Source organism: Crocodylus siamensis, chromosome 1 (assembly GCF_052110815.1).
Source record: "Crocodylus siamensis isolate JL-2025a chromosome 1, ASM5211081v1, whole genome shotgun sequence".
Lineage (NCBI taxonomy): Eukaryota > Metazoa > Chordata > Crocodylia > Crocodylidae > Crocodylus > Crocodylus siamensis.
In genome coordinates, this window is record NC_143395.1 from 193,341,551 (window position 1) to 193,366,824 (window position 25,274).

Consider the following 25,274-nt stretch of genomic DNA (forward strand, 5'->3'; position numbering starts at 1 on the left):
TGTATCGGCTAATCTTAACTGCTTAAACAATTGCCTGAATGCCTCCAAGAGCATATATTTATGCCTCACGATAGTAACCCCTCTGGTTCTGGCTACCACAGTGCCACCTCCAGCTGATGGGATTCTCAGCTGCAGGGGTGCCTGATGCACCCTCACAGCTGGGAGACTATAGCTGCTGTGGTCTCCCAGCTGTGGAGCTCTGTGGGGCACCCCACTGCTGGGTGATCACAGCAGCTAAGGTCTCAGCCTTGGGGGTGTATGGGGCCCCCCTGCAGCTAGGAGCCCTGTTATCTGGAAGCTCTCAGGCTTGGGGGTACACAGACTCCCCTCCCCCCTCCAGCTGGGAGCTCTGATCAGCTGCCTGGGGTCCCAGCCACAGGAGCTCCTGGCCACACATTCAATTACTGGCATGATAGGAAGCAGCTACAAAGTTATATATATATATTTTGGAAATGCTACTCATACACATGCCTTTTTGTGGTCAGCTATTCTAGCACGGCATTGGCAATGAAGTCAGCACCTATTAGAGGAAGGAACCTGGTGGGTAGATGAGGGGTAGAACTTATGTGGTCACTCTAACAGGAAAGAGCCATGCTACTCTGGAAGAGCCTAAGCAGCAGTTTGGAGAGATTAATCTTCTGTAGAATCAGGGGTTCCCAGAGAAGGAACCCCAGAGCCTGGAAGGCTTCATCTCCTCAATTGGATTCTGCACTTTTCCTCCTCCCACCCCAGTCCCTGAGGCTGGTGAAAAGAAGACTCTATAATGTGATCTTGACAAAAAACCATGGCTCCTCCTTGCCCTTCTAGCAGCTACTACCATCAAAGTGCCCAGTTTGGTTCTGCAAAGCATGTGCGCAAGTTGGACCAAACCGTATTTTAAGCTAGTTTGTCCCCTTCCAAGCTTACAAATCCCTGGTAGACCCAGGTTGTATGGTTAAGAACGTGCCTTGTGAGGCGAGCTTTCCAATGGAAATGGTGTGACACTTTAATCATCCTGGAAAAATGAAAAGTCCTGTAATAGCAGCACATTACATGTAAAATAACTCTGCTAATACAGTGCTGTAAAAGCATTTTCTGCCCTAAAGAGAAACCAACTGATCCAATTCTACAGTGAAGGTGAGTGAAAAGCAAATGCATAAAACTAAAAGCATACATGACAACAATCTGAGATGTAGCTAATGTAAAGATTTTTTTTTAACAAGATTTTTTTTTTTTTGGCACTACTGGTAATGGTCCAAACTCTGGGGGTTTGCCTGGCTGATCTGTCACAGCAGTGACACCACTGTCCAGGGCTGATTCTTCAAAGTCTGCCAGGGAAACGAATGAGAAGCAGTAAGATATGGACTAGAACGTTAATGCTGTCTTGATTTTGTTTTTCTTTGCCCTAATTGTATTTGAACATTTCAATTGAATCAAGCATTGACTTTTATCAGTGATCTTTGTCTTAGTCATTCAGGTGAGCCCTTTGCTGTTAAATAAAATACCATTTTCTTTTTTCTCCCCAAGGTTAAAGCTAAGACAGCTGAGGTCTCATTAAGCAGACAGAGGGAGTCTTTCATCCAATTGGATAGCAACTAGATAGGTTCAATAAAATAAAGGAGCCAATTACTTGTAAGGAGGTTGTGTCAGCCCTAGCCTATATATCTTTGTCAGTGGCACTGGATAGGCTGTTCAGTGCTGTGTACTAGGGGCTGCCAGATCAAAAAAAGGTGAAAAGATCAGATCTACCAAATGACATTTTTTACTTGCTTTGTATGAAGTCTGGAGGTGCTCACATACATTCAGTCCTCAGCTCATAAACTGATCACCAAATGCCTTATAAACTTCATCTTCAGCCAATGATGACAGCTGTTGCCTTTGAAGATTAAGGTATGTGGACAGACAGGTTCAGAGTCCCTAGAAGTGGGATGGAGTCAGTACACAAAACTTATTTTTGTCGGGCAAAATAAATGTATCCTGTCTCGCTGGATCAAACTCCCTCTCCCCACCCCATTTGATGATCTTAAGTTAGAGAAGCAAACTTGTCCTCATGGGCTATGTCTAGGGTGAGTATGGGAGAATAGAAAATCCATGACACTTCCCTTCCCCATTCTCCTGAGTCGGAGCTGCTGCAGGCAGAAGTGGGGGTATGGCCACATGGTGTGCCGGACAGGCAGGTGGCAGTGGTGTCTGCCCATCTGTTCTGTTCCTCATCACTGTGCCTTCTCACCAGCCTGTGCCCTGCACCCCTGCATTTCTGGGATGCTCATTTCAATTCTCACCAGTTGGCTGGGACTGGCCTCTGAAATCTGGGACTGTCCTGGCTAAACTGGGACTTATGGTTACTCTAGGTATGTCAAAATAAGGTAGCGTCACTCTGCTCCATAGGTAGAGGTCTCCTGAACTCGGAGGTAGTTGGCTGATTTCACGGGCAGATCCTGGGACCAGCTGCCATTTTTTCAGGCTGAGTGCAGTGTCCCCTGCCCCCACTGCAGATTGGCTAATGCATCCTGGCAGTCCCACCCTTCCCCACAGATTGACAGATGGCCCAAAACTGTGGCTTATTTGCTTACCGTTAATGGCTTTTGTGGGCTTAAGCAGGGGACACAATATTAAGCAATCTAAGCATTTAATTAAACACTAAACTGAAATGCGTTATGAAATATTAATTACAATTAATGTTGTGTATACCAACTATATACACGTTATTAAAGGACATAATAAAAAGAAGTTTACAATTCACGGTAGCTATCAAATGTTAGCATGCTGCATCCAGTTGCAGTATCTGTAGACATTCTCTAGCTACATCTACTTGAGACACTGACTGCACAGGAACCTGAATCACTGTGCACTAATGCCAATAAATGACAGGTGGCAGCAGCACGGTGCCATGCAAGTCTCCACTTTGACTGGCAATGGACTCCCTGTACCGGACCTTATGTCCCGGACAGTGTTTGAAGGCCTTCTTGAAGGATGACACCAGGATATCCACATTAGGGAACTGTGTGCACGAGATGACACTGATTAAAGGCAGAATGTGCACATTGAAGGTGGCACAAACTGCATTTGGAGCATACCAGATGCACATCAGAGACAGCCTTCCACACATGCATGGCATTGTCAGACAGGAATGCTGAGACTTCATTAAATTCTAAGCCATAGTTGACAACTATCTTTACTATGGCCTGAGACATGGTAGAAAACTGAAAGATGTGAGGTGGACTGGTTCTGTTTGAAACAGGCAGGTTCCAGTCTGTCCAGCTCCCTGATACAAATGTGCAGCATGTAGTTGTCCTGAGGGTCAGTGGCTTCATCAGACACAATGGAGAAGGATTCACACTCTGCCAAGGCAGCATTCGTGGACTGCACGTGTCACTGTAGGGAGATAGTCCTGGCAGAGCTTGTTGGCACATGGAAAACTGCTAATATTTGGCATATTTTGGTTCAGGTGTAGTCCCTTAACTTGGGGTGATCAAGCTTCTCCAATGGGATGTTCACCACCATGAAAACCTCCATGAGGAAAAATGTTGCCTCTTGCCTTGCCAAGCTGCTTTCTGTGGTTCTTTTAAAGAACAAAGACACTGTTGCTTGTTTGTTGCTCTGCCTTCAGTTTCTGCAACAGCCTTTTGCTTCATGTGCACCTTGGACTCTTAAGTGTCGATCTATGCTGGTTTTCCTCAACACATTCAGAGTTACACTGCAGGTGCTACAAAACAGTCTGCATGCAAGGCCTCTGCAGGATACTGCCTTACATGATCCAAAACTGAAACGTATTTGATTGTCTTGGGTGATTTCTTCTCAGCATTCATGCTGAATCTTCTTCAGGCTGCAGCATCACTTCTCTAGCTAGACCCTGGACTGGCTCCTGGACTAAGCCTGCAATCAGGGGCCAAGCCTCTTATTTGCTCCCCTGGCACCCCACTCCCCTCTCCCTAGTGCTTCAGGACTGCAGGGCTTTCCAATCTTTTCCCTGCTTACTGGTAGGTTTGTTTTTTGCTTTTTTCTTTGTTTTTTTCACAACTAGCATGCCATTTTTTGTAGAATTTGCCATTTTTCAGAGCCAGACCAATTTTGCATTTTCCATGAAAAATACACAATCACAATTTCGGTAGGTCCCTATCAATAGTATCAAAGGCCCTAGTGTATGGTATTGCCTACTGCCTTTCAGATGCACGACATAGGGGAAGCTCCCCCATATACGTGTTGATTGTTTTCCCAAGCTAAGTGCTGTTGTTGCTGACAACTGTCTCCTCCTTGGTTGCTTAGCTGTTATTCAGAAGCATGGCTGGTATTATTCTCGGGTGGTGTTTACTCTTGACTATTATTTAGAAGCTTATCTGTGGTATTCCTGGGTGAGCTTTTTAAGTGCTGCCCAATATTCATGATATATCAGTCACTACAGGTGTAGTGCTTGACATCCTGAACTTGTTTTGGGGGACTACTGTGTTAAACAGTTGCATCTTTGAAAGGGGAAATTGGCATCTCTGTGACCAAATTCCAAGAACAGAATACAAAGGGACACAAAAGGGATTACAGAGAGATTATAAATTATTAGCATAAATTCAAGTATGTTCTACAAAAGCATTTCTCTGTAGCCTGGAGGCAATTTTACTGGTGTCACCTGATATCAGGAAGCTGAGTGATGATTTTGCTGTGAAAAATGTAGCCTTTCTTTTTTTATTTCACTTGAATGTCTATGTCATGAGTGAATATGGGATAAATTCAAGCACAATTAATTGGCATGTGGTGGCAGAGAATTAAGGCATCCTGCTATGGCTTAGGAGATATGAATTATAGCCCTGCTCTGGACTCATGCCAAAGACCACTTCCAGATGACCTAAACGTAAATGGGCACCTGGTTACTCAGGCTGGGGAATCAAAAGCCACGTCACTGCTTTGTGTGGCTGCTGGCAGTAGGATCTTTATCATGTGGACATTAGGCTTGGGTGGACCTTTTGCTTGACTCAGTCATGTAGGTAGCACCATAAAGGGTATGAATGAACATTACAAAAGTCACCTTCCCCCCACAGATGTCCATATTGCCTTATCCAGATTCTCTCCTAGGGACATGAATAGTCTGAGGTGCATGCACTGCCACCGTCACTTGACCAAAGACCTTCTTCATACACATATGTGAGCTATGATTCCTCAACTTAAGGTTCTGCCAGGCCAGGACTATGAACACTTCCCCTCTTTCAGTTTTTGCACAGGAATATACTGTGACACTGGTATGGTGACAGAATGCACATGCAACTAGTACCTCCTGAGTCTGGGGGGCACCCGCAGAAGGGAGTGTCAGCGGGGACAGAGCTGGCAAGCAGACACTGTCGGTGGGGATGGAGCTGGAGAGCACACACAGACACTGCTGACAGTGTTGGTGATGGGGACCCTGTTGGGGGGGCATGTGCCTCCCCATGACCCCCCTACCAGTCACCTATGACAGAATGTATCTTTCCTTCCTTGTGGATCTTCTGACATATCTTTCCCTACACAGAACAGAATGTGATCCTCTGTCTGCCTTCTTAGCCAATACAGACTGAGCATCCATTCACAGGGTTTCTGGAACCTCTAGCCTTAGAGTACACAGAGTGCATGTGCCTGAGTGTGGTAATTGAGGAGAGAAAGTATTAGCATGAATGCAATGTAACTATTAGTGACATAAAAGCTTCCTGATTTATGTGAATATGACTAATGAAAATAAGCAGAGGGAGGGATGAAAGAGGCAGTAGGAACAGCTTGGGAGCAATTTTTTTTATTTTTTTTCCAGCAAGTGCATAAGTGGTTTCATAAAGAGAGGGAGGAAAGTTTGGCAGTGAAGCACTTTAGCTATCTTCAGCAGTTTTTGTGCAAATTGTCATGACTATAAACTGACACACAAAGTAATGCTGAGTACAGCTGCCTGCGTTAAAAGCGTTTGGCTTCCATACAGTGCTTATTGTCTGATGTGCATGTTTTGCATGGACAGTGTGCATTTTAAATGCATGCATAAATAAAAGCAGAAACAGCCCTAATTTTTATACAAGGAACATAAAGATATGTCAATTGAACACTTTTGGGTTTTGTTTGAAATTGATATGGCTGGTGTGATTTGCCTGCCTTAGATGAAATACCTCCTGGCCTAATTATATATGCATTAATATTCACCTCCAGTAATTCATTTCATGAAAATTCTGAGCAGATCAATGCCCATAGGAAGCATAAACCCCTCGCTGTCAAGCCTCTTAGGCTAAGCTTCCCTTCATATGGGAAAGCAATTAGAGAAAAAGCAGAATGTCCCCATGTGCTATAATTTTCCTTAAATGTTTCTCGAGACTGACCTTATAGCCAGTGCTACTCTTCCTGTTCTGGTCGCCAAGGTATTTCTCAAAAGATGTTAGCAAATCTCTTTGGAATCTTAAGTGTATTTCTCACTTTTTGTTGAATCTTATACACTAGAGAGTGTATCTATGAGCTTGGGGTTTTCCTTTAGAACAAGAAGGCAGTGTTTGCTTTTAAAAAAAGAATCTGCATTTCATTATCCTGTGTTAGGATAGTGAAGCATGTGACTGTAATTCTTTTTTCCCCCTCCCCCCATTTGTTTACTTTATAGCCTCATTACAGAAAAATCAAGCCATTTTAACACCCAAATGTCTCAGTAAATGATGGGTTACTCTGTTTCTTATTACAGATATCTAAGCAGATTGCAAGATAATGGGTGCCAAGTTCTGGCTCACGTCTTTGACCAGTTTTAAGCTGGTATAACTTCAAAACTGGAGTAACTGTGAGAAATCAAGGCCTGTATTCACCAGAGGTGACCAAGCTGTGACCTACAAGGCTTGTATGACAAGTTCAAAGTTCTGCTGTCTCTGATCCTATAGCTTTGAAGGATTCGTTTTTAATTTAATTTAATTATTGATTTCTCCCTTCATCCCAAACATCAGTGGCAAAATAACCACATAAGTAATAATTGATACCCGCAGAGCAAGAAGGTTGAAAACATGTGATATGATGCACTTGTAAGCTGCAATTCTCTCTTGCAAACATGTAGTAAGAAATTTGTGATAGAGTCAAATATTATGATTTCCTGTCCAAATCTTGACTTCACAGTCACTGCATTTTGGATAAATAACACCCACTAGGTGAGTTCATTTTATTTCCAGCTTGTGCATAAATCTGAGTTAATGACAAGGTTTTAAAAATACTTATAACATCGTCACTTGTTAAGAAAATTCTCCAGCTATATAAGAGAGCAGAAGTGGGGGATTTAGCAAATATGAAAGTAACCTATAAAAATATATGAAAACCCACAGGGGAATCCTTTCAAACCCTACTCATTTGTGCCTGGAACTGCATCCCAAAGAGATGACCTGTCCTAAAATATGCTGCTGCTCAGGGTACACTGAGGCAGGTTGTAGGTTAGGTACCCAATAAGAAAGTGGAAAGACACAATGATGAAGCCCAGCCTGGAGTTTGCTGGAGGAGCTGGAGAGATGTCTAACTAACTGCTCTGTCCCCTTAACACACTGGCCCTTTTGGCTGGAGGTTGGTCTCTCCTCTGTGGCTGTCAGGCTGTTTTTCTCCATGTTTGCATGATTCAAATGGAGGAATGGATGGAGGAAGCACCCTTAACAGGTTTTGCCTCCTTATAGTATCTCCTGCTGTGGGGAAGGGGAAGTGCAACAGCCATGTCAATCCTGGTATTGATAAATAAATTGACTGGGTGTCAGTTTTGCCAGTTCACGATAATAAGCAGAGGTGAGCCATCACTATTCATGTTATAGAAATGCTCAGTGTAGATCAGCATCCATTGTGTTCAGTGTCATATGGATATTAGTAAGAGCCTATGCTGCAAAGAAATTTCAATCCAAGTAGTCATGACTAGGAGAGAGAGGAAGGGGTATTATTCCCAGTTTACAGATGAGCAGTTGTCACACAGAGAGAGTCACTCACACCATGACAGACAGGGCATTTGCAGCAGTCTGGAACTGAGCCCAAATATCCCAAGTCTCTATCTGCTGCCTTATCTGCTAATGTCTAAACCCTCTCAAATATGCAAACATTTGAATTTAGATCTGTTTTTGCAAATGGGCCAGATCATAGTGTCATAGGGCACCTATACATGTGCCTGATGCCTCCTCCAATGCGTGCTAATTAGCAAGTGTTGAAGCAGACTCAATGAATCTGGAGCTTTAGTTAAAGCGGCCCTAACACCGCTGTCAAATGAGTTTTAGTTAAAGTGCCCCCTCCCAACATTTTGAAGCGTGGGATGCTGAATACATGAGATTCTGTGGGCACTTAAATTAGAGCAGCTCCCAAGAGCAACTCTACTTAAACCCCACTTCACCCCACCTGGGACACGTGTTAAGGTGTCCACAGAAAACAGGGCTCAAAAGGCCATCTGATGCTCATCTAGTTCAATCCCCTGCTCAAAGTGGGATCATCCATGACTAAAAACCACCTTAGCATATGTTTGTTGAATCTGCTCCTAATAACAACGAAGGATGGAGATTCCACCACATGTTTAGATAAGCTGCATCAAGGCTCAACCACCCCCATACTTAGAAAGTTCTTCTTAATATGCAAATTAAAGTCCCTCTTGTTGCAATTAAGACTTCTTGACTTATCCCTTATGGGTGCATTCAGACAAGCGCACATGTGCTTCTTGCCCCGTCTCAAACCCATTTGAGATGAGGCAAGAGGCATGTGTGGGAACAAAAAAATGTTTCCCGCACTGTAAACCTGCAGTGTGGGGAGAAAATTAGATCCCTGGATATTCAGGGGTCTAAAAAACCGAAGTTAAAAAGAGCAGGGACCGTGCCCTGAGGTAACCAGAGACTGGGTCCTCCATGGAGATGGTTGGGCCCTTGCCCTAGTGCTGAACCACATGGCCTGCTAGGCAGCATGCTTCAGCACCAGGGCTCCAGTGTGGTAAGTAAGGGGCTGAAAGGGGGGAAGAGACTATGGGGGGGGACCCCTGCTGGTCCCACCCACTCCCCCAGTTCCCCCCAGCCCTGCTTTGCCTGGCCCCACCCCCTGCCTGCCTCCCAAGCCCCTGATCACTTCCCTGCCTGCCCCCTCGAGGCCCCCGATCCCTGCCCCCCCACCCCAGCATCCCCATAGTTTAAAAAAAACAACAAACTCCCCCACCCCGGCATTTACAGGCAGTCCAGCTGCTGTTTCTATCACTGGGGCCCTGCCCACACAGCATGGGGTAGAGGGACAGCCCCAGTGGCCGCAGCCCAGGCCCTCCTGCCCCCTGCTGCCCTGTGCTGCCCAGAGGGGACCTTCCAGGAGGTCCTGGAGCCCCCCAGCCCTTCTTCTAGGGTAAGTAGAGGCTTTTTTCCCATTTTTGTTTTTGTGTTTTTTTCCTTTTTCTTTAAGGTGATGGTGCCTGGGGTTGGGGGGGGGGCAGCCATGGGACCTGGGGGTGCAAGTGGGGGATGGGTTCTGGTGGGGCAGCCACTGGGGGGGCTGCAGCAGCTGGTGGGGGATTGGGCCAGGTGGGGTAGCAATCAGGGGGGCTGGGGTGGGGCATGTGGGATTTTCAGGGGTGGTGGTAGCCCCTGTGGGGGCCAAATCCCTTGTTGAGGGAGCCATAATTCCTGTGTGGGGGCTGTAGCCACTGCGGCAGGGCAGCAAAATACATATTCATGTATTCATGAATTCATAAAACTTATTTAGAGTTCACTTCATTATTATGATAAGAGACATATTTTAACACTGTAGATATATCAATAAAACATTGTCCAATTGATTGTTGTCTCTATCTCTGTCTCTTTCTTTATAGTGGTCTTTTGTTTTACTTGTGGAGGAACATGGATTTTAGGGTATTTTACAGAGTGACTTCGGGATTTTTTTTATCAGGGATTTTTCAGTTTTCCAATAGGGAACACCAGAATTTCTGCTAGGGAGATAAGTGGCAGGACCCTGCCTGCTCAGAGCTGGCACCTTGGACCCAGCTGGCTGTGGCTGACCTCCTGGCCAAATGGGACCAGGAGGACATGCTTTGACAGTTCAAAGCAGGCCACCAAACCTGGAACATCTTCTGGGAAGGGAGCACACGTGGCAGTAGTGTGGCACAGAGGCCAACTCTGCAGCCACAGCCCACTGGCGGCTGGCCCAGGGAGGCAGATGCCTCTACTGGCTGTACAGTCCCCATCTGGGTCTGTCAGGTGCACAGCAGGTCACATCCAGGCAGCAGCCCCCACTGCCAGACTGCTGAAGTGGGTAGAGGGTGCAGGGAACTCTCAGTGCTGCTTCAGCAGTCCAGCTGACACAAGGGATAGCATCCCCAGGTACCAAATGGCTGGGCCCCAGAAGCTCCTGAGAGTGAGTATTCCTGAGCTACTTGACAGGGCAGCTTTTTGTACTGATGGGGCCAGGACAGGGCAGTTTTTTATACTGCTGGGGACAGCACAGGTGCTGGTCCTGGACTCTAGCTTCCCCTGGCTGCAGACCCGGGAGGAGCTGGGCAGGGTTATTTTGCTCCAAGTGCCACAATTTGCTCCACAACAAAGTGCATGTCCAACCATGTGCACTGAGGCCCCTGGCCCTTTTGACCATCTTGGCCCTGGCCCCAGCTTGGACCAGTTGAGGGGCACTCTACTGCCAGCTTCACTAACCCCAGTCTCTCCAGGTCCCCCTTCCTGGACATGGGGAGCTGGGGCACCTCACACCACGACTGGTGCCCCAGGGTCTCACAAGGGACACGCACTCCCCCCTGGGGCAGCAGGTCATGGTGCTACTACAGATGTTACCTCTACCCACCCAAAGGTGAGGGCTGGGGTTAAGGTGCCCCTACTTGCCTTTTACTAGAGTGGTAACTGGCCTGGCATTTCCTGGGGGTTTCCATGCCACAGAGAGCCCCACCAGGGCACCCACTCCTGGCAGGGTGCAGTTTTAGGTCATGCCCAGGACCAGGAGCCTCCAAAACCATCCCCTGCAGCTGCTCCCTCACCTCCAGATAATACTAGCAGCCCAGCAGTTGACCAGCCTTCAGCAGCAAAACTGCCCTGTTCATATGGGCAGCCCAGGGTTCAAAATGGCTGTCCTTATCCAGCACCTGGAAGCTACCAGCCCAGGCCCTTAAAGTGGCAGGCACCCGCAGTGCCCTGCCACAGTGGGGGAAAGTGGGGGGGAGTTGCAGTGCTCAGAGAGAAAGAAGATAGATGCACACAAACCCTTACAATGGTCCGCAATGGTGGAGGGCATAGGTTGGGGAAAGTTTCTCAGTACATGTAGGGTCTCATCGCAGAGGTCCTCTTCGGGTGGAGTGGTCCATCGCTGAAGGTTCCTCTTGGAGTCCATTAGGTACAGAGGGGGGTTCAGGTGGTCCATTTTGGGTCCAGTCTGATGGCCATCGGTCTGGTGGGGTCAGTGTACTGGCGGTGGCCTGTGATGTGTTCGACATAGATGTCATGGGACCAATGGATGTTGTTGTACGCCATGAGGTAGTGCGTTAGCTTGGTGTAGCGGTGGGAAATGCGGCAGGCATGCAGGATGCTCTCATCGCTGGGGTCCCAGGCTCTGAGCATTCCCACAATGAGTGTGTCGACCATCACATCATAGCTGTGGCCCCTCAGGACACATGGTTGCTGACCAAGTAATCTGCAGGCTTTGCCAGAATAATTTACTTATCCATGTGGTGCTAACATGTTTGTTTTGCTTATGTATACATTTATTTCTTCCTCCTTTTTTAGCCACGGTTTGGACCATTGTGAACTTGATCTGATCTGAGCAAACTGGGCCTGTAACTCAGTATATAAATCAGTACATAGGGCAATGTCCAAGAGGAATGACCAACACACTGGCAGATTGTTTGTACAGTTTTTTTGATGTAGTTAATTAAATACAGCTACTTGAACTTTGTTGAAGTTTTGTGTTAATGATTTACAGAGAGGAAAAATATAGCTAAAAAGAGATTGAAGTTGGGAAAACCTTGTTCTCTGGGACCTGCAAAATGTCTGGAAAGCCAGTTTGTATTGCAGATTTTGAACAACATGCTAAAGAAGTTCTTCCAAAATCAGTGTATGATTATTACCGATCAGGAGCAGATGATCAGCAGACCTTAGCTGATAATGTAGCAGCATTTTCAAGGTAGGACAAATCATGTATTTACAGAATTTCTACATATTAAAAAGTATCATAAGTAGAACTGTCTAGAAAATTAACATTTTGTGGGGCAAGGGGGAATGTAACAAAAATGAGAAACTCCCTTTCATCAACATTTCTTAAGCTTTTTTAATCATTTTAAGCAAAATGATTTAGGTTTTATGAAATTTATTAGTTCTCTTGAACATTTCTGATCTGTCACAAAAAAACAGTTTTTATTTAAAAAGTACAGAAAAGAAAAAAGGAAACATTTTTGGTGGAAACTGTAGATCAACCTGTAACTGTGAGTGACTGACTGTACCCTGAAGTTAATGGAATATCTCCTATTGATGTCAGAGGGTTTTGGATCTGACCTGTTTTAAGCAATTTTAATCTACCAGTCCTGAGTGAGATTTTAATTTCTATATCATACTTCACAACATGGCTGGCATTACCTGTCTGTGTGCTTCTACATCTGTCTTGGTTGGCCAGGTGAAAAGTATCGCAGAATTACATTGCATTTCACAAAAATTATAATCCAAAGTAGCTGACACTGGTGTGTGCTCACATGAACAAATATGAACAATTAGGTCATGCTTAACCTCCACCTGATTTTTTCTGGAAGGGTGAAAATAAAGGGGATCTATGTTTCCAGCACTCTATTAGTGATGGGCATTCCTGCAGGATGGCTGAATATCTAAAACTGCATATCCTACTTATGCACAGATGGGCAAACCACAAAAGCTAGTGTACATTGTGAATGGGTAGGCCGTGTGCTAACAACCTCCATGAAGCTTACTCCTCACATAATGAAAAGAACTAGAGTTTTCTTGGTTAGGCCCTTTCTCAGATGCCATGGAAAGGGTCCCCATTTGGCCATTAACTATTGTAAAGTTTGGGAGCCATTATAAATTAGATCTAATGAAGCTATAGCAATTTATACTATGTGAGGATCTGGCCAGTCATCTTGATTTCAAGATCTAAACCCATTCAACATTTGGCCCCAAAACATGAGATCTCACCCTCATTCAGAAGCCACATGGAACAAGCTTTTTGTCCAGTAGGTTCCACAGAAGCTTCCCAAACTGTTTCAAATTGTAGTTTCTTTGATGCTGTCTCTCCCTACCTCCTGAATTTGTTTGGATCTCTCCACAGCTTTCACCAAACCACAGCAAAAATGCAGGATCCAAATTTAATCCCAGTTAAGCTTCCTCAATCAGTTTAAATAAACAGCATTTAGCTTTGTATTCATTCTTTTATCTCATGTTCTGTTGTTCAGGTCTCTCTACACTTGTTGTTTCTGCTAATCTCTGCAGGTTTAATGTTTTGTATGTATTATCTCTCTAACAAAACCAAAATACTGAAGATTTGGAATTATATTTGGATTTTTTCCTCCTGCTCTTATTTTTTTTCTTTTGAGTGCCAAATACCTGACATGATGACTAACTTTTCCTCACTACAATGGGAAGGGAAATGTCAAGCATGCATAGTCTGCATGTTACATTATTGAACAGGTTGAAATGATTTGTCACATTTTTCTCCATTTTAGTTCAACTTCAAAGTAAAGGAGAAGTGGAAGCCTGACAGGGCTTAAGAGATTAAATATAGACCTACTATATGCAAAATGTAGTGCAGGGCCTACTCCTGCAGCAGAATCTGCTAGCCATGATCCTTGTATATATGTTGTGTATACTGAATTGATGATATTTACCTGCTGTGTAAAAGCTAGGTATTAAGACATTGAATTAAAGTGGGAGTTGATGCTTATAGTTGAGATCATCAAATATGTTTTTATTTGTTAATGCAGGTGGGGTGTTGATGGGTCACCACACCTTCTTGGAGGTTGAGGTACATTAAATTGCCATTACGGCTGCCACTGCCACCATCATCTAGGAGAGGGATGTGCACATGACTCACAAGGGGTCACATTGTGGCTCTTCATTCTCCCACCTGGCCACCCCCCACAACCATTGTTTTGGTTGCAGGACCAGCATGGGTCTCTGGGTCCCTTCTCCCTCAAGCTTCCCTTCCTTTGCCCCAGGGTGTGGAGTGGTACAGCACTGCACAGCCTGTAGTGCTAGGGGAGTTGGTGACCTGGGACACGCAAGAGGTGCAATGCATCATGTCAGCAGGCAGCCAGGGCAGTTAGGGGTAGATGGGGAGGCCCAGGTGCAAGGTACAGTGAGGCGGGTGCCTGGGCATACAGTGCAACAGGGTAGGAAATTTGAGGCAGGAAATTTGAGGCAGCAGGGGGGCACTGGGTGTGTGGTGCAGTGCCCTGGCTGCATAGAAATTGAACAGCCCTGATCTCAGACCTGGATGTTGACCCTGTTGAGTCTTCTGATCCTGAAAGATGTCCTGATAGCTGAGACAGAGGATGGGAATCAGTTGTCAACATTATAGGATCTCCATCTCTAGGTGGTTTCAAGAGCAGGTTAGACAGACCCTTGGCTGGGATGGTTTTAGTCACGGATGATCCTGCATTTAGCTGGGGGCTGAACTAGGTGATCTTGTGAGGTCCTTTCCAGCTCTTCTTTCCTATAGTCCTATGAATATCTAGGCTAAATCTTGGCCAACACTGAGGATGTAAGATTTGCAGTCAACCCTACCTTTAAGAGTCATTTTCCTTCCCTACCTACCTTTTCATTCCTGTGTCTCTCCCTTTGTTCTTTATCTAGTAAGACAGCATCTTGGGCCATGTCTATGCTCATTTGTCTCTGCTGCCAGATTTTTTGGTGGTAGACAGGCTGTGAATATGCATATAACGGCATGCTCTGGGCAACTCTGCTTGGCTCCTCCAAGCAGCTGCATTACCCAGACATGAAGTGTATTCTGGGAAGGTCCCAGCTGCTGAATGGATCATAGCCATGGGCAAAAGGAGCAGGATGTTCCACAAATACCTTCAACTGGCTGCTAGGCAGTGACAGAAGCATTTCTTGGTTCATCGGGGGTGGAGGAACTCTGCTGTCAGAGAAGAGGCTGCCCTGGAAGGGCTTTGAATGCAAGCCCACCCTTTGTTCTGCAGCAAAACTGTCATATAAATTAGGCCCCGGCTCTCTGAGACATCATCTCTTGCAGCAAGCCTGTGACAAGAGATGCTGGTAAAACACAACAACTCCAACAGCCTGATATGGATAAAAGTTTGCCAGCTTTTGCAGTGGCTGATAAGGCTGTGGGCTGCACTTCTGTTTTCCTGTTAGCGAGCTTGCCATGGACAGTCAGTACCAGAGATAGGAGCTGCTGCTTCTATCTTGGTTGTTCTTGCTTCTTTTCCCTTTTGTGGAAAAGAAAAAGATCAGACTTGACCTCAAGTGTTTTGGACTCTGCTGCTGTTCATCTAATTTAAAGTTTTCCCTTTTCCTTGCCAAAGCATGACAAAGTGGAGTCTCCCTATTAAGGAAAAGGATGAAAAGCCTAACTTACCTTTCATTTCATCTGCTTTAATGGATTCTCCCTTTTCTTTCCTGTATCTTTAATAAATAATTTAAAAGGTTTTTATTGGTGGTAGTTACAAGGAGAAGAAGATCCATTAATAACAGACGTTCCCACAGAATGATGGATGGCCTGCCACTGACTTCCATGAAAAAAGGACAGGGCCTAGGATATATTCTTTCAGTGTTGCTTTTCATGGGGTGTCACCTTTTAATTCAGGGGAAAAGTCCAAAACAAGTGGCTTAATAATGCTATTATAAAGTAGCTGTCTTCATTGATATATCTCACAGTGCTCCTAATAGATGGGGAAACAGAAGCACAGAAAGTTGAAGTGACCTGCCAGCAGGCAGTGCCAAGGCTGAAAAAGGAAACAGGTTTCCTGAATCCCATTTTGAGGATTTAGTCACTAGGAATCACTGCTTCCTACTCAATGAGAATTGCTACACGCTTACTTTTTGAGCGTTCATTCTCACCCCAAGGAGCTTACCTGTGTAACAGGATCTGCTGCCTGATGGGAAAGGATATCTCCTTGTGACACTCTAATCTCACCCTGTCCACTCACCTCACTTTTGTTGCTGTTATTAACTCTAGGAGGTTGCCTCCAGAGAACCAGAATGGCAGCTCTGGGTGCCCTGATCCATATTGTCTCTTGGGCTCCGGGAGCCTGGTCATGTCACAGCTCACAGACCCATTAGCAGTCCACCGATTCAACAACAATCGAAGTAGGGCACGTTAAGTGGTTTCTTTCCCCCACCTTGAGCCACTCCCATGGCTTGCAGCCTAAACAGCAATTTAAAACAAAACCCAAACACAAGCGAGTCTGGGAAGCCTTTGTCTAAGCTCTCCCTGGGCTTCTACTTGGCTCTGCCATCTTCACCCAGCTTTGGTCCTCCTCAGCCTACTCACAGTCCTGCTCATCTTCCATATTGCTTCTCTATACAGCACAGAAAACTCCTTCAGCTAGCACAGCCAGGGTCAGTCTCCAATTCCCAGCAGTGACCTCCTTCCTCCAGCTCTGCCCAGGTCAGATTGCCCTCTTTGACTGTCTGCAGGTTTACCTAGTCCTCGACTCCTCTGTCTCATCACCTGACCTCCTCTCAGCAAGCTACAGGTGTTATTCCTTGGTCTTTTTAGCAGGTCATTATTGAATTAGTTGCCAGCTGCTTGTTAGGTGAGGTGCTGTAGCTATCTGACACTAGCTTTCTACTGCTTAGCCCTACAGGGCTTGGCCCCTGTTACAACCTGCTTTGTATTAGTGAAAGGTCAAAGGGGGTTTCACTGGGTGGTTGTGTATGTATGGACATGATACACACAACTTTGTAGATGTGCCTAAGTATATATAAGGAAACTCAGGTTTCCCTATCTATCTGTAATAAGCAGGGAAGATCAGAGGTGTGCATCCCTGCTACTGCAGAGTTAATGCTATTTGACAAGTACAATCCTTAATGTATTTCCTGGGTTTCTAGTGTGTGTGTCTCTTTATTTTTAAATTCAAATATTTGTTAGAGGTTACAAGCATTCAACTATCTGGAAAGAGCCTGCAGCCTGAATGTACCTTAATGATCCGTTTATTTTTTCCTGCAGGATTAAGAATTTGTTCTGAAGAGCACTTATCACAGTGTGTGCGTGCAGGTGTGGTAAGGGACGGTAGATGCTCTGCTAGTGAAAATTGTCACAGATTTGCTGAACCGTGACAATTTATACCAGCTAAGGAGTTGTACTCTTCTGGTATGGTAATGTAATTTTGTTCTGTATTAGGAGTATGTGGGGGATTTTGCCAAATATAATCATGAATTTCAGTTTTCCAAGTAAACACTCTGATGTTGTGACTAAGGTTATAGCAAATCAAGGAAGCCAGTGTCTTGGATAATAATTTGTTTAGAACATTACATTCCCTTTGTCTACAGACTTCACTGTGTATTGGATTGTAAAACATCTTTGCTTCAGTGGAAATGATAGCATCAGTGTTTTTGCCTGAGGGTTGACTGAGGAAGGATGGTCTACTGACTGAGGCACTAGGTTAATCCTATGCAGATCTGAGTTTAGTTCCAGATTCTGCTTTAATTGTATGCAGTTACGGGCTAGCTGTGAGCATCTTGCCTTATATCTTGGTGCTACTTTGGAAAAGAAAAAGGAATGCTTGGCTCACAAAGTCAGTGTTGGAAAGATAAATTAATATTTAACCTTATTTATGGGAGTCCTAAAATTTCCATTGACTTCTATGGAAGCAGACACAGGTCATATACTCTTTCAAGGTTCAATATAGCACTTCAATTTAATTTTTTCCTTTTTTTTTCCTTTAACTGCAAAGCGAAGTACACAGCACAAGATTAGGAATGAATCAGACATACTCTTTAGCATGTGGCAAATGCCCAAATTACTGTTGTGGTACATGCAGCAATTCTTTGTGTGCAAACTGTGAACTATTGTGCTAGGCAGAGGTTCTTTAAACACACATTACAAACTTACTTTATGGTATTATTATTATAAAACTGCATCTCCAAAAACCAACACAAGAAGCAAGGAGGGGGTTCCCACTTTTCTATAGAAAATCATAGGGGCTAGGGTCAAAAACCAATGGGCCAAAGAGAGGGAACGGGTAAAGGTAAAGAAACATCAACACTGTGGTAACATACACTTAGCATCTTAATTCCTGCCCGTCCTCCCCATATCTGGAGGGGTCCCCAAGCCAGGCTTTAGTCCCAAGAGTGCTCAAACAGCAGCCTGAACTTGCTCCCACATCTGAGTCCAGATCCTTCAGTCCATAGCTCTGGCTGACCAAGCCAGCCAAGTTTGTCCTGTGTTTTATGGCTGGTTACCACCAATCCCCATTTGCCTCACTTGTGGGATAGCCCCCTTCAGAATGCAAGTGCTCCCACTAATTTGTGCCAAACCCTGCCACCACAGAAGCTGTCACAAGAAGCAAAAGGGATTCCCACTCATAAAGAAAATCATAAGGGTTAGGGCCGCAAGCCAACAGGCTGAAGGGAACAAATCAGAGGTAAATAGACATTAACATGGTGGTAACATATACTTAGCTCCTTAATTTTCCCCCCGCTCTTCCAGTGGTGTCCCCAACCTGGCCTTTAGTTCTGAGAGCACTCAAACTTGCTCCAAAGTCTGAGTCTAGCTCTTTCAATCCATAGTCCTTGCCAAATGAGCAAGTGAGATGTCTAGTCCAGCCACGCACTCCTGGGGTCTGATGACTATGCATACCTCTCTTGCAGTTTTTCTCTTCCTCTTCACCAGCTTCCTGCTTTCTTCCTATTTTCTTTTGTCCTGCAGCCCTCTGGGCGCTTCTGGGGGATTGTAGTCCACATTATAGTCAGCACAGCTCTGCAGATGGCCCCCTGCTGTTGCACACATCACATTCACATTGCATTATTTTTGCTAGCCTTTCTTGTCATGTCAAGGGCTGCATTAATGGACAAATGATTATTCAGTTGGCTATCAGTGAATGTATTGGCAAGTGAGGGATACTTTTGGTATGGAACTATTTATTTGGTATGCACCAGGCATGGTTTTGTGAAGAATGGAATCAAATCCATTGCATTATAAAAATGCATGAATTTACTTTTTTTAGCAATTAGGAGAAGTCTCCAGTAGGTTCAGATGCTCTATGCATATAATCAGATCACCCAAGACTGATTGGTTTTTTTAGACGAGGTTAATGTTAGTCACAGTAACTTTCCTGTATCTTTTGATTTTTTTTTTTTTTGTGATCAGTAACATTGGAATAAAAAGCCAGAGCTCACATTTCAGTGTCTGCCTTTTCATGATGTAGAGTAGGTAACTTTAAATTTACAGCCCTCACTTAATGAAAGATGATTGTGAGGGTGAGATTTTTAAAGAGTAAGAAGATTTTGGGAAATCTGAGCACATTTTTTCTCCCTGATAGGCTCTGACCTTGGGCACCATGCACTTGTTTTTTCAGTCCTGTGATACCATGTCCTTCCAATACGGTGCTGCCTGGTGATTAAATTTGCTCTTAATAACTAATCAGAAGGAACAGAGAATGGATTTTATGACAAGGTCAGGGTGTTTTTAGCTTGATGGCACTCAAGAAATCAATCTGAATTCTCTTTCAGCATTTAAAGGGGGAATCAAATCTCTGATAACCTGTTATGACACACACTGCTGTTGACTTTGCAAAGCGTTTGAAATAAGGAATGTTATGCTGTGTCGTATGTCCATGGAACAATGACAGCTTATTTACCAAAGACTGCTTCTCCATTCACATGCAGCAAATTATCATTGCCTTGGAACTAAGTGGGCTGGTCATTCAAATGACTAGTCATATCTATTTGGAAAGCAAAATTGAGAGTGCAGTTGAATGGGTTGGATGAATGGACTATAATGTGGATAGAAATCTGGTTGGATTGTGGGGCTCAACGGGTAGTGATCGTAGGCTCAAGATTTAGTTGTGAGCAGGTATCAAGTGGAGTGCCTCAGGTGTTGGTCCTGGGGCAGTGTTTCCCCCCAGTATCTTTATTAGCAATCTGGAAGATGGGATGGGTTGCACCCTAAGCAAATTTGTGGATGACACCAAGCTGAGGGCTGTAGTAGATATACCTACCTACTACACAATATCAATCATGTCAAGGACTAGTGGAAAGTCCTACGCTTTGGATGGAACAATCCCATGTACTGCTACAGGCTTGGGACCAACTGGCTAAGCAACAGTACAGCAGAAAAGGACCTGAGGGTTACAGTGGACAATAAGCTGGATATGAGTCAAGAGTGTGCCCTTTTTGCCAAGGATGCTAACACCATACTGGGCTGCATTAGTAGTCGTATTGGCAGCAGATGGAGGGAAGTGATTATTCCTCTCTATTCAGCACTGGTGAGGTCACATCTGGAGGCCTGTGTCCAGTTTTGGCCCCCCACTACACAAAGGATGTGGACAAATTGGAGAGAGTCCAGTGAAGGGCAACAAAAACGGTTAGGGGCACATGACTTCTAAGGAGTGACTGAGGGAACTGGGCTCATTTAGTTTCCAGAAGAGAAGACTAAGGGGGGATCTAACAGAAGCCTTCAACTACCTGAAGGGTAGTTACAAAGAGGATGGAGCTAGACTGTTCCCAGTGGTGGCAGATGGCAGAACAAGGAGCAATGGTCTTAAATTACAGCAAGGGAAGTTTGGATTGGATATTAGGAAATCTTTCTTACTAGGAAGAGGATGAAGCACGGGAACAGATTACCCAGAGAGTTGGTGGAATCTCCATCCTTGGGGATTTTTAAGACTCGGCTTGACAAAGCTCTGGCTGGAAGGATCTAGTTGGGGATGGTTCTGTTTGAGCAGGGGTTGTACTAGATGACCTCCTGAGGTTCCTTCCAGCCCTCATTTTCTGTTCTATGATTCTAGTTGGGCTCAGATTTATTTATATTTGGTTAAAAAAATACCATGCCAAGGAATGTTTGTATTTGAAGCAGAAGTTCAAAGGAACAATGAAAAGTGTTGCCTCTGGAAAGCCAAAGTGCTTCACTTGAGTAGTAGCAAGTCACCTCATTTGGCATCTACTTCTTTGGCTGGTTTGTTTGAATGGTTGGTGATTTATTGCTCCTGCTCATTGACTCTGGCTGGAGTCTATTCTTGCAGTCAGCAACTTCCTCAAGCCTTTTGGGTATACATTCTTGGAACTGATTGCCTTACTGATGCCAGATAATGCCAGGCAGCATATGGCAAATTAGAAATGCCATCATGCTGTCATTACCACCTTAGTGGCAAAGGATAAATGGATAGACTCAAATGTTGGGGCTGCAGTGGAAATGTCCATTTTTAGATGGCTCATTTGAATTCTAGGAAGATTCAAGCAAATCTATGAAGATTTCTCCTCGTCTTGCCCTGAAAAGTTGATACATTTTTATTCAGAATAGTACTCTGCCTTCTGTGGTACCTTTTATCTAGAGAACTCAAGGTAGCTGAAAAGCCTTACACAATTAAGTCTCCAAACCACACGTGCACTGAAATGTGTTTTTCTCTGAGAAAGGCAGCATTCACTTGACAGTGCACAGCAACAGCATATTTCAGCCTGACAGGAAATGGAGACTGTAGAGAGAATTAATGTAGCAGAATGAGTCTGGATTTGCCTCGCATAAGAATCTTGACTTTACAATTTGGTTAATCCAAAAGATTTCTTGCACAGCAAGGTGTTAGGGACCCAGATTTCTAGAGAAGAAATTAGGATAAAATGCATTAAATTACTGAATTTCAAATTGTAAAATTTGCATATGGTGTAAAACAGTGAGAAGTCAGGGTTTTTTTGGTGGGGAGAGGGGGCAGGGAGGGGTGGTGGTGGAGTTGCATTTTCTGTACACGCCCTTGGGAGAAGTTGACTTGGACAGCCAGAGGGAGCGCAGCACCACTAAACCAAGCAGCAGGTCTTGTATGCTGGAAGCAGAACACAGTTAATGCTAGTCTTTTAGGGCATTGACAGATGTGAAAATAATAATACTAAAAACCACCCCCAGCACTTTACTGGAAGAGGCAGTGCATTATTAGTTTGACCCAGCTATGCAGTGTCTATACAGAGTGTGAACTGCAGCAGTGCTTTTATCTAATAGCTGATTGAATCAGCTATTAGATAAAAGCGCCAAAAAGCCCCACTGAAGCACCTGATCTATACAGACATTAGTAGAGCTGGGTCAAACTAACACAATGCCTCTTGTGGGCAGGTGCTGTGCTTGGTATGAGGGTGCACTAAGCTTAAAGTAAAGTGCTGTCCCGCCCCCTCCTCTCCCCCCTTATGCACACACGTGCACACACATGCACAAGCACGCACGCGTGTGCACACACACACACATACGCATACACACACAGTTTTCTTTCTAATGTTAATTCAGTCTGGAACAGAACCATGACCACATATCGGAAGTAACAATGACCTCTAGTTAATAAGGTACTGGACATTAAGTGGGAACTGGAAAAGAAACAGCAATATCTTTGCTGCTGCTTCTTAACCTACTCTTCTATCTATCCACCCTGAAAAACAGCTAGGAAGATATCATAAGGTGAAGACTTGAATGGAAAGGTCCATCCTGATAAATAGGTTCCTGAGGACTTCATGAGTGCTACTATGTTCTGTAATGTGGATGAAAAAGAAAAGAGAATTTTTCTTCTCTTTGCTTTCTCAGAGAAGTAGATTGTAGGGCTGTGCGAAGCTTTGGGTGCTGTTTTGATTCAGAGAAGATTCAGCCTGATTCAGTGTAAATCTGAATTGAATCAGGGGACCAATAAAAAGGTTTGTAGCTCTTTGGAAAAGATTTGGAGAGCTTCAAAGATTCAGGCAGTCCCTGGTGGCTGCAGCAGGGAGCTGGAGCCAGACTTGGAGCTTGTAAGTAGGGGGAGGAGGAGAGGGGACTGGAAGAGTGGGGAGGAGACCATGGAGGGACCCTTTCAGCCCCCCTGACCCCTGCCTACTCACCGAGACTCCCCCTGGCCCCCACCCGCTCCCCCATCCTCCCCCATGGCTGCCCCTCCTGCCCCAGCTCCCGGTGCTTTAAAAAAAAGCCCAGACTCAGTGGGTGCTGCTGGGCTGGGGGGGGAATCCCCACTGCCCCCCATTGCCCCACACTGCACGGGGAGCTCTTCATGAGCCCCCCGACCCTCCCCCTCAGTCTTCCAGCCCCCCCCCATGGCTGCTCCACCTACCCCAGCTCCATCCCTTTAAGAAAACAAACAACAAGAAAAGCCCCAGGACTCACCACTCCTGCAGTGGCCTCAGGGCTTTGGGGGGCTCATGCAGAACTCCCACATGGTGCAGGACAAAGTGGGGGACAGCGGGGATTGCCCCCCTGCCAGGCAGGAACTGGTGACTCTAGGGTTTTGTTTTTTTTCTTAAAGGGCCAGAGCTGGGGCAGGCATGCAATCATGGGGGCAGCTGGGACAGTGGGGGAGGCAGGGGGCTTGTGCAGAGCCTTCCATGCAGTGTGGGGCAGTGGGGATCGCCCCCCATCTGGCAGCACCTGCTGAGTCAGGGTTTTTTTCCCAAGAGCTGGGAGCTGGGGCAGGCAGGGTAGCCATTGCCAGGCTGGGAGAGTGGGCGGGGGATGGGCCTGGGTAATTTGGAGATTCAGCAGCAGCTGAATCTCCAAATCAGGTTTGGCTGAATTGATTCAGGATAGTGATTTGAATCACTAAATCCAATCACCCCCGAATTGCCTGAATCCAAATCCAAAGCAAATACTAGCCGCTTCGCACAGGCCTAGTAGATTGGTTTGTACTGTGACCCTTTGCTGGATTCAGTTGCCTGCTCTGTCATAGACTATTGTTACAATCAGGGGAGACTGACTTGATCTCTCTGCATCTCAGTTCCCAAGGGAGTATTGCTTCCTTTCTCTGTCCACTTAGTTGGCAAGCTTTTCCAGGTAGGGACCATCTCTCACTACGTCTCTGCCCAGTAGTGTTATTTGCACTAGGATAGCATGAATACATGGCTTCCCTCTGTAGCATCACTGCTACTGTTACTTGTGCTAGGACAGCTTCCAGGATACCGTGTTCTCAGGCAACGCAGGTCGCTAGAATAAGTAGTGCTAGCAAAGCACCATTTTAATTCACTTTCCTTAATTAAAATCCAGGAGATCAAATGGAATAGTGATAAGCCATACCAGGATGTGTATTAACAAGCTATCGATGCATATCTTGTTTGTGCAACCTGAGGACACTTGGGTCTCTCTTTGTGAGCCTCAGACCATTGCTCATGACATGCACCAATCCTTGCTGATGCACACCCTCTTGTGGCTTAGAGTAATAATGCCAAATGTGATACCCGGCTCTTCTTTAATGCAGTTGGCTGATCATAAAGAGTGTGACTGGACAGACAGTCCAGCAATAATGTGAACACAATATTTGTTGTTTACCACCTCAGGCCCCTAGTGACTGCTAGGCACTGCACAAGCACACAGTCAGAAGATGGCCCTGTCCCAAACAGCTTAGTTTAAAAGCATGTGATATTGGTTCTTATTCTCCCTTTTCTGGTCCTGTCTATTTTGTGTCAATCTGGTAGAACAAGGGCCTTTTATGAAGACCCAAGAAAGTCATGCTCTGGGCTGAAGTTGGTTGTCCTGTCCAAGTTGTTTGAATGAAAGGGGATACTGTGAGGGCTGGAATGCTGAGGCAGATTCTGGATCAAGTCAGTCCAGGACTACATTGTTACTTGCTTCCTGGTAGAAGTAATTTTGCGGGTGGCATAGATTTAATAGATTTCATGAACTTTAGGGCTGGAAGGGATCTCATGAGATCATTGGGTCCAGCCTCCTGCCCAAGGAGCAGGAAGTCAGCTGGGGTCAAATTGCCCCAGCAAGATAAGTATCCAAGCATTTCTTAAAGGTATTCAGAGTAGTAGGTGTTTGCACCATTTCTAAGGGGAGTCTATTCTAGACTCTGGAGACTGGGATGGTAAAGAAGTTTTTCCTTATGTCCAGTCCAAAATGGTCTTCTAGCAGTTTGTGACCATTAGACCTTGTCTTCCCTTGGGGTGCCCTGGTGAACAGATGTTCTCCCAGTTCCTGATGCACACCCCTTATATACTTACAGGCTACCACCAAGTCACCCCTGAGCCTTTGTTTCTCCAGGCTGAACAGTCCCATGCCTCAGCCTCTCCTCATAACGCCTGGTCTCTTGACCTCTGATCATTAATGTGGCTCTCCTCTGGACTCTCTCAAGCTTCTCCACATACTTTCTAAAGTGTGAAGTCCAGAATTGGATGCAGTACTCCAGCTGCGGCCTCCCCAAGGCTGAGTAAAGTGGGAGGATGACTTCTTGGGTCTTGGGTATAGAGCAAGAACAGTTAACT

General features: G+C 45.2%; 1 protein-coding gene across 1 annotated transcript in view; it reads left to right on the forward strand.

The window, feature by feature from the left end:
• Window positions 1-11,879: 11,879 nt before the first annotated feature.
• HAO1 (hydroxyacid oxidase 1) overlaps window positions 11,880-25,274 on the forward strand; it is a 49,679-nt gene continuing 36,284 nt past the window's right edge. Inside the window, exon 1 of the mRNA XM_090051637.1 lies at window positions 11,880-12,054. Within this exon, the coding sequence (XP_089907763.1) occupies window positions 11,918-12,054 (137 nt within the window). The 5' untranslated portion in view covers window positions 11,880-11,917. The remainder of the gene's footprint in view (window positions 12,055-25,274) is intronic.